This window comes from Sceloporus occidentalis, unplaced genomic scaffold (genome assembly GCF_023333645.1).
Source record: "Sceloporus occidentalis isolate IW3139 unplaced genomic scaffold, rSceOcc1.0.p SCAF_7, whole genome shotgun sequence".
Lineage (NCBI taxonomy): Eukaryota > Metazoa > Chordata > Lepidosauria > Squamata > Phrynosomatidae > Sceloporus > Sceloporus occidentalis.
In genome coordinates this window covers 6,474,668-6,489,282 of record NW_028316987.1, presented here as the reverse complement: position 1 = coordinate 6,489,282, position 14,615 = coordinate 6,474,668, and the positions used below count along the sequence as shown (strand labels likewise).

The 14,615-nt window shown below is 37.8% G+C and overlaps 1 protein-coding gene across 1 annotated transcript in view; it reads left to right on the top strand.

The window, feature by feature from the left end:
* LOC149309095 (puromycin-sensitive aminopeptidase-like) overlaps positions 1 to 14,615 on the top strand; it is a 91,113-nt gene that overhangs the window by 37,185 nt on the left and 39,313 nt on the right. Inside the window, exons 3-4 of the mRNA XM_089531780.1 lie at positions 6,541 to 6,618; positions 12,925 to 13,046. Coding sequence (XP_089387906.1) covers positions 6,541 to 6,618; positions 12,925 to 13,046 — 200 coding nt within the window. The remainder of the gene's footprint in view (positions 1 to 6,540; positions 6,619 to 12,924; positions 13,047 to 14,615) is intronic.

Sequence of the window (14,615 nt, the reverse complement as noted above, 5' to 3'; positions counted from 1 at the left end):
CAGTTTTCTGCAACAAAAACAGTAGCTGAGAGACATTGCTGCAAAATGACTTACTGTTTTGTACTGTGAACAAAGTCAATGGGAAGTCCTCAGTAATGTCAATCACCAGTGGATTATTTCTAGGTTTAGTAGCTCTTTGAAATATAGTTTTAACTTTATTTATTAAAAGCCATTTTGAACTTAAATGGATTTATATAAGTACATATTTTATATCAAGCTGACAAATTTCATTTTGGGATGTCAATGTATTTTTTCCAATTGTAACACAAAGATTTGTATTATGCTTGGCAGTACTTTAACTTCCAGATGCCAAGTTGCTAATCTCTTCTTGGGTTAATGTTTCATACAGTGCCGTCTCTTTTTCCTAACCATACTAATTTACAGTTCCTCTGTCCAGTGCAAGATTAAATAAAAGTACTTAATTAAAAACTTTATTTCTTCCCTCATTCTCTGTGTCTTCTCAATTCTTTCAACGTATTGATAGTAGAAACTACTTGGAACACAAATTAAATGGGAAGATATTTGAACCTCCATGACACTTTTAAACACATGAAGTTAGATGCTAACTGCTAGAGTGAGACCTTGCCAACACAAGTCCACATGTTTATTCAGATGTAGATCCCACCCAGTTTGATTGAGCTTGCTCCCAGTCCATGATATAGATTTGTATCTGAAGTTAGTACCAATTTAAGTTAGTCTCTTGCAACATAAAATGGAGGAAATGAGAGGGAGAGAAAAAAATGTGGCATATCGATACACCAGTTGCAGAATATTTCAGCTTTCCTGGACATACAGTAAGGGATTTACAGGTTGCAGTCCTTGAACAAAGAACCTACAAAGGAAGACTAGAGAGAGAAACTATATTAACAGAGTTATGTTATCAGAATCTAGTCCATTAGCAGAGGTATGAACAAAGTCTCATTTTTTTAGTTTTTATAACTATACTAAGTATCTATTGTACTGCATAAAATACAAATAAATGCAACACCAATTCAGCCATATTATGGCATACCTTAAACTGCAATGGAATGAAGTCTTCTATTAACGTCATGTGTTTTCTTTACTATCTCTTTAATGGGGCCTAAATACCCTAAAGGCACTAGATCCTGTCTGATCTTGGAAGCTAGGGAGGGTCAGCCCTGGTTAGTACTTGGATGGGTGGCCACAGATGAATACTAGATGCTGTAGGCTATATTTCAGAGGAAGGAACTGACAAAACTACCTTTTGAGTATTGCTTGCCTAAGAAAACCATATGAAATCCATGGGGTCACCCACCATACATCAACTGGTGACTTGAAGGCACATTCAGACAGGCATATCTTTTCTATGCTTTACTCCCGGTCAGGATTGCTTCCCTGACCATAAGCACTGAAGACTTGGTTGGGGTTGGGGATTATTGTTCACTAGTGTGAGTGTGCTGAGTGTATGACTGAATTAACAAGTTTATATTAACATATTATTATGCCATCATATATACATGCAGTGTCAACAGTTGTGAAATAATGTTACAAATGTTTCACTTACTGTTGGCAACATAAGAAGTTTTCAGTGATTTTTTGTTTGTTTTTTCTTAGCCCTTATTTAAACTTCTCCAACATTGTCAACATGTTGCTGTCGAGATCTACAGTAATGTTCCTTCTAGACTGGAAGTGTGTGCTTTCCAGTCAATAAAATGTTCAAGGCAGATGTTAGCCCTTCCTTTCTTTTGTTTGCTAAGAATGTTTGACCTGCTATCTTGTTATAGCAGGTTTGCTTTCCATTTGAAATCTAAAGATAGCAGGGATCAAAATCCATTGAGTTTATACTCAGCAATCCATTTTAAACCTCATGTTTCTGGCCTATATCTTTGCATTTTAGAACTCTAAATGCCTAACGGCTGCAGTGCTTCCAACACATCTCACTGAAATTCTTGGCTGCTGCTTCTATTTAGTACAGAATGATATCACCCATGAAAACACCCTAATTTTAAACTAGCAGTAATTTAAAACAGTCCCCTGAGTTTGGGTATTGCAGAAGAATGCTGAGTTCTAAAGCAGAAATGGAAACATGTGATTATTTTGTTGGGTGCAGATGATGAGAAGAAAGTGTGAGCCTTAAGCTTGAATATACCCATTTCTATAGTGTTCAACAATGGCATACCGGTATGGCCCTGTGAATATTTGTCCTGTTGAATGAGATGGAGCTAAATTAGCAACAAGGATTCAGTTCTTTGGGAATAAAGTTTACCTTCACCACTTACAATAGATATGATGAAATAATTGCTTTGATTTGAAATTATCCAGGGCACACAATACTTGGCAGCAGTTTACTATTTTTTCTTCTGATCGTCTTGGGGAAAACCTGGAAGACAAAATGATGAGATGAGAAGAAATAAGACTTTCAGTTGTGTCCTTTTCTAACTAGCTATTCATGCCCATCAAACCTTTTCAGACAGTGTGAGGAAAAGGCTGACCTATCCGTGGACACTTTAGTAATAGAACCATTGACCTTGTTTTGTTTGACATACACATAGAATCATGTTGTCAACCATGGGCGAAGCTCAAACTTTAATAATAATAATAATAATAATAATAATAATAATAATAAATTTATTTATATTTCCTGCCTCTCCCTGTGTATTGAAGCAGGATTACAACCAGATAAAATACAAACAGACCATATAATAAAATAAATCTTAACAACACTAAAATTCCCACAAAATTAACCCTCATAATGCAATATTAAATACATAAAACAAAATTACAAAGCTAAAAATTAAAAAAGTCATATGTTACAAATCAGAGATTGGGGTATAGAAGTGGGTAGACTTATTTATGAACAATTGCAAGTATAAGGCCTATCAAGCATTTCTGACTATCCCCACAAATTCTCGGTTCTGCTCAAACCTATCATCTCCACAACCCATCTTAGTTGCACAGTAACACCAGCTTCTTCTTTTTTTGCCATGCAGATTCAACTGCTTGGTTTCCTTGAGATATTTCATGGCCCACAAACATGCCATCTGAGACTGGCAGAGCTGTTTGGAACAGCATACACTCAAGCATGTTAAATGCACTGAATAAACAAGTTGTCTGCCCAATAATATAAGTTTGTTTCTCAGTAAGATCGGTAATGGTGAACAGTCTTTCCTCAAAGGCTGCTTGCTAACTAATACATTTCTATGCAGGGGAATGATTTTAGATTCAGTGCTCAGCCCAAGCAAGACAACAGCAAGGTTAAAAAGATTAGATTGGTTTATCTCCATAATTGTATACCTGCCAGAACATGCCTCAGAATACTGTAATGTACAGCAATTCTTTTAGCACGTGAGTCTTTGTAGAAAGTTGTAACCAGAAGGTGCGCACACATGCATGCACCTTCAAGTTACCTGTGGACCTATGGTGACACCATGAATTTCATAGGGCTTTCGTAGGTAAGGAGTACTCAGAGTTGGTTTTTCAAGTTCCTTTGTCTGAAATAGTATCCAGAAGGTAGTTTATTTGAAAACTAAAGTTCTACTGCTTATTTTTTACTTAACTTCAGTGATTGTATAAATTGGGGAAAAGGTCTGTGTTTCAAAATGAATATGCACTATATAAACTGTTATCAAGGCCTGATTTTTGAAGGGTGCTTTTGTGTATTCATTAATTTTTCTAGTGAAGACTTGGCTTTTTTCATGCTGAGGATACATTTTATTAACTCTTTGTCACTTCAGCACATTGGTTAAATGTAATATAGGAATAAGAATTTGTGATTAATGCTTTCATGCAGCTTATTTTTGATCTGTTTTTAAGGGTTTTATTTACCCTTAGTCTTATAAGCCAGCTGAATAGACCTGTATATTGTAAATGCTTATCAGCATGCCCTTATCTTGTGGTTTACTGGGGAAGAGGTTGGTGAACTCTTTTATTGGATCTGTTTTGTTGTTGACTTTGCCTATGTTATACAGAGCTTTTTGAGTGGAATGAAAAGAGATTTAATTCTCTGAAAAAGCTTTGAGCAAAATAGAAAGTAGATGGTTGGTCACTCTGTTTACTCAGTAGCTTTACTAACTAGCACAGCTCTCTGGTATACCAGACTAAGACCTTTCATACCACCTGTTATCTAAAAATTGTAACCAAAGATTTATTGTTTGATAAATTTGTAAATTGCCTTTTAGCCAACTAAGCACTTTTAGCAATTTATAAAATTCAAATAAAAACACATACCAGTTGGTGACAGTAAATACTGTATAACAGGGACCTCAGATGACAATCTCAGATTATAGCTAGGTTCATATGAAGGAGATGGTTTTTGAGATTTTTAGATAAAACAGCACCTTGAGTTGGGCTTGGAGACGAACTGTAAGCTAGTATAGGTGATCAAAGAGTGGAGTTGTATAGACCGTAAAATGCACAGGAGTCTGGACACCTCCATTTCCTCTTGCCATGATTAAATGAAAGGTGACTAGGGTGTAAATCACTGTGGCAAGATCCTCAGGAAGGAATTCAATTGGTATACTGGATGAAGCTGAGCAAAGCACTCCTGGCCAATGTCACCAACTGGTTTTCCAAGAACAATGTCGTATCCGATAGTGTGTCCAGTTGCGTATCTGGTACTTCAGTGGAAGTACTCTCCAGTCCAAAACATTAAGTATTTGCAGTCTACTGCACTCCATCTTGGTGCGTTGAGCCTTGGTTTGTTTGGCTATGCTTGACTTTTCACTGCATCTAAGCAGTAGTTCAGAAATTGTACAGCTTCTTAACATCAATTGAAAAGTTTAGATAAAGATGGATGCCATCAGCATAATGAAGGTCAAGCCCATACTATATGACCTCTAGCAGTTTCATGTAGATAAGAACAATGGGGATTAAATAGTCACAGGCTAGAGGCAATGAATGGAGATGTCTGACCCATACAACGTGATGTGCTCCCATACTTCTGTCTAACATAGCCAATGGTTAGCAGTGCTTGGAGTTGCAGTTAAAAGTGTGTAGAAGGCCACATGTTTACCATTTTTACCAGAAGTAAGGTTTGAGGGAAAAGTCAGCTAGCACAAGCTTCTGGGAATGTTTAGAACCACTGCAAAATGATGCTCCCAAATTCCATATCATCTCAGCAACCCAGAAGGCTATAGTATTTGTGATGGTGTTTAATGCTTCTATGAGGACCAACTTAACAGAAGAAGGCAGTTCTTGCCACCCTGTTGCTGGCATAGTTCAGGCACCATGCCTGTTTCATTTACCAGGACTATCATCTGCCCAGCCTGAACGCAGATTGGAAGTGATTCATATAATCAGCTTCAATCAAGAAACCTTGTAGTTGTGACACTACCATTCGGTCCAGCGCCTTATTCAGAAAAAAAGAGATTAGAAACTCACTGGTGGGAGACACAGAACGTATACAGTATTTCATAAAGGACTAGAAATGTTTTCCCTAGAGTGGTGGTAGAGAATCCTCCTTCTAAATTCTTGACATTGGTTTCTAATAAACCAATTCTGAAGTATGTTCTTTTAAGAGTTTATACAATGTTCCTCCCCCCCCCCTTTTTTTTTTTTTTTTTTTGGAATTGCAAGGGGAGAAAGAATTGAGTATAATGGTTTGTAATGCTATAGAGACTGAATAATTGCCTTATAGAAAAAAGAGAGAGATGCTGGATCTTGAACGTACCAGAAAGTCATGCCTAGCCACTTCAGATTCCTTTTCTGTTTGGATCAAGAATGATAAAGGATAGTGTGAAAAGCGTACTTCTTCCTCAGATGTTCTTTTCAGTATTGCTTCACTTAGTCTAGGATTCTAGCCTTTGTTTTGAAAATTGATTTTACAGCTAAGCATAACTGAGCTCCACTGACTTGTTTGTACTAATAAATAGTTGAATATATTTTACAGACTGTTAAGAACTGTGGAATAGATAGGTGTCTGTGCAAATAGCATGCAAAATTTGCATTATGAAATCACACAAACAGGTTTAGATTCTGGAGTATATGGGAGAGAGAATGTTCATTTTATGCATTAAAAAGAGTTTCTCAAATGTTTTCCTGTCTAAAGCAGAATAAAGCTTTTGCAGAAGTCTTCCCTTGAACTGTAGTCTTGAAATAAAACAGTATCCTTATATATGTCTACCTTCTAAGAACAGATCATGGTCTTTGGTGATTTGATGTGCACATACTCACTTCTACATAGAAATTCACCAAGTTGGAATTTCTAGTTGTTTTAATGAATTGGTTCCATGGTTGATGTTATATAATTTGGGTTTCCAAACATTACTAAATTTGTAGATTTTGCAAGCACAGATTTTCTCGGGACAGTAGTTTCTGTAGATGTATCATCCTTCCTTTTTTGAGATGAAGAACAGTGTTGCACTATCAACCCTGAGTTATAGTCATAGTACTGTATATTTGTCACTGATTAATGATACCCTATTTTCTGTCCAACATTTATATTATAAATGTACTTGCTGTTTGCATTGATCATGTGATACAAACATCTTGTTGTATGTATCTTTCAAGATGCCTTTAAGTCATAGGAAATTTGCTTGCCTATTCAAACCATTTAAGCACACTTTCTCCATTACTTTTCAGAAATCCACGCTACAGGATTCAACTACCAGAACGAAGATGAGAAAGTGACTCTCTCTTTTCCCAGCACGCTGCAAAAAGGTAAAGTTTCTTTTATTTATGTTGATTCTGAGAGACCTAACATTATATAGTTATTTGAGCTTTCAACTATGACTCAAGAGCAGAGTTCGAATCGCCACTGAACTATGGAAACCACTGGGTGACCTTGGGCAAGACACACACTCTCAGCTTCCAAGGAAGGCAATGGCATATCCTGCCTGAACAAATCTTGCCAAGTAAACCCTATGATTTGATCATCTTAGGGTCATCATAAGTTGGAAATGACTTGAAGGCCTTGAAGGCACACAACACCAACAGCGTTGATTCTGTAGGGGTTCCCCCCCTTTTTACTAGATTTCATTTGGGTTTTATATATTAGTGTGAGATGTATATCTTCTGGCCATCCTTTGTAATACAGGTTCAGTCTCCCTTATCTGGAATTCCAAAATGTAAAATATTCCAAAATCCAAAATTGTCCACATTTGTGGCTGAGAGAGTGACTTCTTTTCTTTCTGGTGGTTCAGATTACACAAACTTGGTTTCATGCACAAAATTATTAAAAAAACAATGTGTATAAAATTACTTTCAGGCTATTTGTATAAGGTGTATATGAAACATAAATGAATTTCATGTTTAGATTTGGGTCCCATCTCTAGTCTCATTATATGCAGTCAGCTCTCCATACACATGGATTCTTTATTCACAGATTCAGCCATCCACAGTTTGAAAATATTACAAAAAGATATAAATTCCAAAAAGCACACCTTGATTTTGCTATACTATATGAGGGACATCATACATGGATTTTGGCATCCATGGCAGGTACTGAAACCAGAACCCTGTGGATGCCAAGTGCCACTGTATATAGAAATATTCTGAAATCTAAAAAACTCCAAAATTCAAAATACTTCTAATCCAAAGTAAGTCTGATAAGGGAGATTGGACTTATAACATTAATTCGATCCCAGACATATTTCTGATCTGTATTTACATATGCATGTGCCATCTAAAGTTAGCCCCTTGTGCAGCTATTAGAATGGACTGGAGTCCATGAAAGCTGTGCCACAATAAATTTTAGTCTGCAAGTACCACTAGACTCGACAGTGTTTCCTGCCAGTGGCTAATACTGTTATCCCTTTTGAAAACGTCAAAATACTAGCTTCGTTCTACAGTTTTAACAATCTTGTCTGAACTAGGACCCTCTTCCCTGTGAGGGAGCAAAGTATTCAGTCCCTCATCATGTTCTTTCCAGCTCAGGCTAAAATTTATAAATAGTAATATTGAAAGTGTTTGCTTCTTATATGTTATAGTTACCTCAATACAAATTGCTTGAATTAAAGCACAATCTTTGCTTCATTTGAGTTGCAATTGAAAGTGCTGACAAATTAAAAATTGGCTCTGGAATTCACCCCTCTGTTTTTTTAATCTAAACTTTGGTTCTTTCTAATAAATAGAGAATACTTGAATTAGGTTCTTTATGTTTATTTACTTTGAGTTACAGTCTACCTTCTTCCCAGAGTTGGGATACTGTAAATCTTCCAACATAAATAAAAAGGTCCCTGTTAAAATCTAATAAACCATAGACGTAACTTACATTAATTATACTGTTAAACCACCAGTTAAACAATTTTAAAATGCCAGACCTAAAATAAGTAAAAAAGAGTAAAATATTAAGTCCACTATGGGCTCAAGTAAATAGGGCTAAATGAGCGACCAGAGATTGCTACCACTGCAGGACCACAACAACCAGATGCTGTAGTCCCAAGGGCACCTTCTGCTGCGGTCCTCAACAGGACATGAAAAGGAGCAGTAAGAAACTGCTCCTTTTGTGGCTGGTTTTGAGTTGCGTTCAGCTACTCCAGTGCGGTCCTTGCACCGCCTCCAAGTGATTCGGGGGTGTGCATCATGTGCACACACCCTGGATTGGCTTGATGGTGGCCCCTTTGGAGTGTCTGAAGCCTATGTTTCTTTTAAAACCTCTTAGTGCAACATTCAGCCATTTCATGAAGGCCCACCTGAATGGAGGGTTTTTTTTCGTGTGGACAGAAGGAAAACAAGATGGGGTATGGTTTGGAGTAGTTTGCTCAGTTTGTTATTTCTACACACCAAGGGTGGACAACTGTGCTAGGAGTAGGGATCAATATTTGCACATCCTTGATGGCCTGCACCAGTGTGCTAAAATGAAACCAGAAGTGATGAAACATTGTTTTTGGTGTTATTTTGGCTTCTTTTGAATGTATTTGTTTGTTTGGGGATATTTGGGGGTGAGGCGAGGGAACACAACTGCTTCTTCTTCTTTGTGGTCTCTGTGAATCACACAATTGGACTATCCTGCACCTACTGTGGCTGTTCTGAGTGAATTAAATTTTTAAAAATTGAGGTAGGGTGAGGTTTGCAGGATATTGTAGAAACTTTAAGGGCTTAAAAAAGATGGTTGAGGGTCTTCACAGTGCTCCATTAGTTGCACTTTCCCCATGGGATGCACGGTGCCCTACACCTTCCAAACCTAGTACTAGCTTTATATACTATACGCAGCTTGTCATTTCTTGAATCAAGGTTTGTATTTCTGTATGTGTAAGCTATGTTGCCAGTTCTGATGATTGGAAGGTTGGCAGTTTGAAGCCCAAGTGCTGCATGATGTAGTGAACTCCTGTCACTAGTCCCAGCTTCTGCCAACCTAGCAGTTCGAAAGCATGCAAATACAAGTAGATAAACAGGTACCACTTCGGTGGTAAGGTAACAGCATTTGGTGCAGTCATGCTGTTCACACAATCACCAGATTAGTCTTTGGACAATGCTGGGTCTTTGGCTTAGTAATGGAGATGAACACTTACCCTTACAGTCGGTTAGAACTAGACATTCATGTCAAGGGACTACCTTTACCTTTTAAAACCATGTCTCTGTGTTGTTTTAAGATAGAGCTTTATGTTTTCAGTTTCTCAACTCTGCATTGCCATCAGTTTGAGCAAATAGTTCCAAAAAGACATGAATTTAAGTAATCTTACCTCTTCTCTTCCTCTTCGTTTTGCTCTGCTGCATTTCTTTCTTTCTTTGATTTTGATTTTAATTATTCCATGTTAATTAGAAGATACAAGGATTCTATGGTGGTTTAACATGGAAAGAAAAAATTAAAGAGGAGATTGCTTGTAACTAAGATAGGGAATTACACACCAGACTGAGGCTATAACTCAGCAGTAGGATACAAGCTCGGCAAGCAGAATATGTCAAATTCAATCATTGGCATTGTTAGTTCCAAGTATGTTAGATAGCACGACTAAAAATATCATCCTCAGATCTCACTGAGATGTTGCTCTTGAAAGTAGATTGTTCTGGTTTGAATTGTCAGTGCATCAGAAACACACAGCAATAGAGAAAAGAACCATGTCATATTCCTTTCAGATCAGCACAAAGTTAGCTACTTACTTTGTGGGAGCAGGGTAACATGTAAAATGATGCTATGATACAGGTTGAACAATATTATATACCTGGGAGATATCAGCAATGTTCTGTTTCTTAGTGCTAAACCATAGTTTAGTGTGCATATTAATCTTAAAACAGAAGTGGAAGGATCTGCTCATTATTTCTCACATCAGAAAATATTAAGTGTGTTGATTCTTCAGACTTCTGAATGTAATTAAACTTCATTTGACTTTACATTTTAACATAGTCCCTGGATGCACCTAACCCTCTCTCCCCCACCATAAAGGTATTCATACTAGCTTGACTGTTGGATTTTGGGAGACCAGGGTTCGAAACCCACTGGATGATCATGAACAAGTTACCCTCTCTCAACATAAGAGGAAGGCAGTGAGAAACCACCTTTGAATAAACCTTATTTAAAAAAAGCCCTGACATAGGATCACTTGAAGTTGGAGTCAACTCCAAGACACAAAACAGATTACAAGTAGGACCTTACTTCCAGTTTATAATGCAGTTGCAACTGGTGAAGTGAAAGGAATTCTTTAAGTTATTTATCTTTCCTTATGTTTAAATTATTGTATGCATTTCTTAAAATATTCCTATCCTGACTTCAAAACACATTGCAGAAATAATTCAGTCTGAGACCAGTTTAACTGCCCTGGCCCAATGCTAGGGAATCCTGGGAACTGTTGATTATTGCAATACCAGAGCTCTCTAACAGGGGCCCGTTACAGACGGGCATAAAAGTACAGACTGGGTCCGTATTAGGGTTAGAAAGGGGTGTCACTTCCTGACGCCCCTAACCCTAGTACGGACCCAGTCCATACAAAATAGCGGCGCCCGTTCCACACGGGGGCCGCCATTACGACATCACGACTGCGCCGCCTCTAAACGGGGGTGGCGCCGTTGTAACGTAGTGGGGCTGCGCGAGGGCACCTAGAGCGCCCTTTCTGCAGCCCCGGAAGGAGCTCCGTTTCGGAGCTGCTTCCAGCTTTGTGTTGCTGGGCGCAGCCTTTACATGGCTGCGCCAGCGACGCAGAGAAGAAAGGGGCCAAGCGGCCCCTTTCTCCTCCTCCCCACTGCCATCGGGTGTCCTTGGGGCTTGAAGCCCCAAGGATACCCCTTTCCAGGCTGCGGGGAAGTGACCTTTTGCAGCTTCCCCACGGCCTGGAACGGAGGCTGCCGTTGTGGCAGCTGAGTCCCTGATCTGGCAGGGAAAGGGCCAGTTACAGGCCGCCCCAAACGGGCGGTCTGTAACGTGCCAGAGAAGGCTAAATGTCTTACAAAACTACAGTTTCTAGATTTTAAGCCAGGACTGAAAAGGAGGAATGGGAGGAGGAGGTGGGAACATTTACAAGATTTTAAGAAAGGACTGAAGGGAAGGTAATTAAAGGTGGGGGGGTGAGAGTGTTTGTGGAGGGCTGAGACTTTAAGCTGAGCCTGGAATGGATGGAGGAGTGGAGGGAGAATTTGTTGTATAGCATTTGATTGTGGAGGCTTTAAAAATCCACTTTGCAGGAGTGAGGGCTTCAGAGGCTTAGGACCCCTTCCATTTCAGGTCTGGTGGGCTACTGGAGACTCTGGAATGCCTTTCCAAGAGAGGCCAGAATGACTGCCTCCTTGCTGTCTTCCCTTCAGCAATCAAACCCCTTTTCATTCTGACAGGTTTTTGAGAGGGAAAGCTTTTAAAGAACCAGCTATAACGGTGCTGTATTGTTTTAAAATGAACTGTTTTAATTGCTTTTAATAATATTTATTTATTTCTATGCCGCCTCTCCCACAGGATCGAGGCGGTTTGCAATAACAAATAAAATACAATAAAAAATACAACATATATTAAAATACATTAAGTCATTTCCCTCCCCCCAACTATACCATAATAAAATATCATAAACAATTAAAACAATTAAAATAATCAAGCATAAAATTATATTTTCAATTGCAATTTATTCTTTTAACCCTAGGTTTCAATTGTTTTCATACTATGAATAGTTTAATTGTATTTTAATGTTCACTTTTTGTATGTTTTTATTTCCATTTTTTAAAATTATAAGCTACCTTGACTCTCAATTTTGGGAGAAGGGTGGAATGCTGCTTCTAATAACAACAATGATAGGATAAAAGACGTAGTGAATAAATCAACAGGTTAAAATACCAGAAAAGGTTAAAACAGTTAAGCTGCTGTACATACACATTTTAAAGAGTTTTGTACTTTTAAAAATGTATTATTACTTTTTGCAGACTGAAATTTCACTTTAATGGTTGGTTGGCGAGTTCCACATTACAAAATGAGTGTTTAGCTGAGTCAAGTGAATAGTTCTCACTGTTCTGATATAATTACTTCTGCCTGCTCAGTTGGATCTGCAGAATGTAATGTTCAACTGAAGAAAAATTTGCTGTGGACAAACTTGCCTGTTTGTCTGTCAAAGAATTGGAGACAGGAGGGCTATTTATTCTAGACACATTTGTTTGCTCTATTGATATCCAGTAACTGTTAAATTCGAGCTATCTTTAGTGCTGCTTGTGGTATTTTATCCACAATTGCTTGTCAAGTTAGGTTCCTACTAGTTTCTGAACTGAAATGTGATACTCTGCCTTGAAAATCACACTGCGAATGGGGGTAGTTTCTCTGTTTTTGAGTTAAAACTTTGAAGATTGATATAAAAAATTATTTTACTTCATTAATTCTTTTTAAAAAATCATACATTTAGACTTTATTAATTTTTGTATTGTTTTTAATTTGTATTGTTTTAAATATAGTGTTAGCCTCTTTGAGTCCCTTTATCAGGAACAAGGCGAGATAAAAATGTAGGAAGACTCTTTCAGTGGGACAAGAAATAGTCTCAATATCTTGGCTCAATTAATTGTTTTAGATTTAGCACTTCCATATAGTCAAGCATCATAATCTCTCTCTTTTTTTAACTACAGGGATGGGAACGTTGAAAATAGATTTTGTTGGAGAGCTGAATGATAAAATGAAAGGCTTCTATCGAAGTAAATACACCACTCCTTCTGGAGATACTCGCTTTGCTGCTGTTACCCAGTTTGAGGTATGAGCTCATTTGGTCTACTCCTTTCATCTCATTAATAGGAAATAGCATCCCTTCTCCATGAGTTTAGATTCTGACAAGGAGATTGTGTGCTTGCTTAATAGCAACTACATTTAAGCCAAGATCTTATACACTTTTAGTGTAGCATGAGAGCTAGTTTGGTGTAGTAGTTTGAGTGTTGGATTAGGAGACCAGGGTTCAAATCCCTGCTCAACCCTGGAAACCTGGGGCAAGTCTCTCTCTCTCTCTCTCTCTCTCTCTCACACACACACACACACACCCTAAGGACAATGGTAAATCTTCCCTTAGTAGATCTTGCCATGAAAATCCTGTGATCAAGTTGCCATCAGTCAAAGTCAACTTGAAGGCACATAACAACAACAAATATATTCCAGTTAGACTGGATCTCACAATTGTGTAGTTGATTGCATATCTAAATATTTATATCTACAACAAGACATAGATACAATTAATTAAATATTTCTCATCTCTTCTCTCTCTACCAATTCACCATCGACTCAGTCTGTCAGAGCTACCCATTTATTTTCTGGGTTTTCAATTTGGAGATATTTAATCCATGGTTGCCATTCTTCATAAAATTTTTGTAAAGATTGGTGTCTTGTTAAATAAGCCAATTTGTCCATTACAAAAAAATTGAATATTTTCAATTTCCATTCTTCAATCGATGGTGTTTCTTCTACTTTCCAGTATCTTGCTGCTATTATTGTTAGAAATATTATTTTACCTTCTGTGATGTCTGATTTCTGATTGTTTGCTTAAAAAGCACCATGACCTTAAACTCACCTATTGGTAACAATTGACTAGCTCCACATCCACCATTTGAAAATTGAAAGAGTTGTTTGTCCTTGCAGAACAGTTGTTTATGCTAGGGACCACATTGATTTAGTGAGAAAGTAGTGTTGTTCCTCAAGAGGAATTTAACCTTAATGTTGCCTCTCTAAAAACATTCGCTTCTTGCCATTTGCTTTTAATGAAGCAGCAGACATATAATAAAAATATGACAGTACTCTAGTTAGTGACAAATGGGACATCAGGTGCTGTACAGTACTTTGAAAGGGCTGTTCATTAAAGTATTTCCTGTACAATGTGCATGTATTCTGACTGGTTAGGTCCCCCTGCCATATTTTTAAATAAAATACAGTATGTGTTCACAGATTAAAAAAATAAATATAAATATGTCCATGTGCGTATATTTTGACTGGCTAAATCTGCCTGCCTTATTTTTTTAAAATAAAAAAAGATAGCAATGGAAGATTGGGTCCTGGAGGGAGAATAAAATATCCAGGGATATGGAAGCTTCTTGTCCAAGCTTGTTATCCGTGTTTGTGTGTGTGTGTGAATGATGTAGGAAGTGTTCTGGAAAACCTTTATGCCAAACCTTTCCAGATTTCTGAGCCTTCACCAGGCATTGTTTGTAGGATGTTGATTGTTCAGTTGCTTCCAGTATGGAACAGGCAGGATAGGGAGTTGTTTGACCCCTTGTTTGACCTATGAACCCATTGATTAGCCTTTGGCAAGTGTGAGGCACTATTAACCAACTCCACTTAC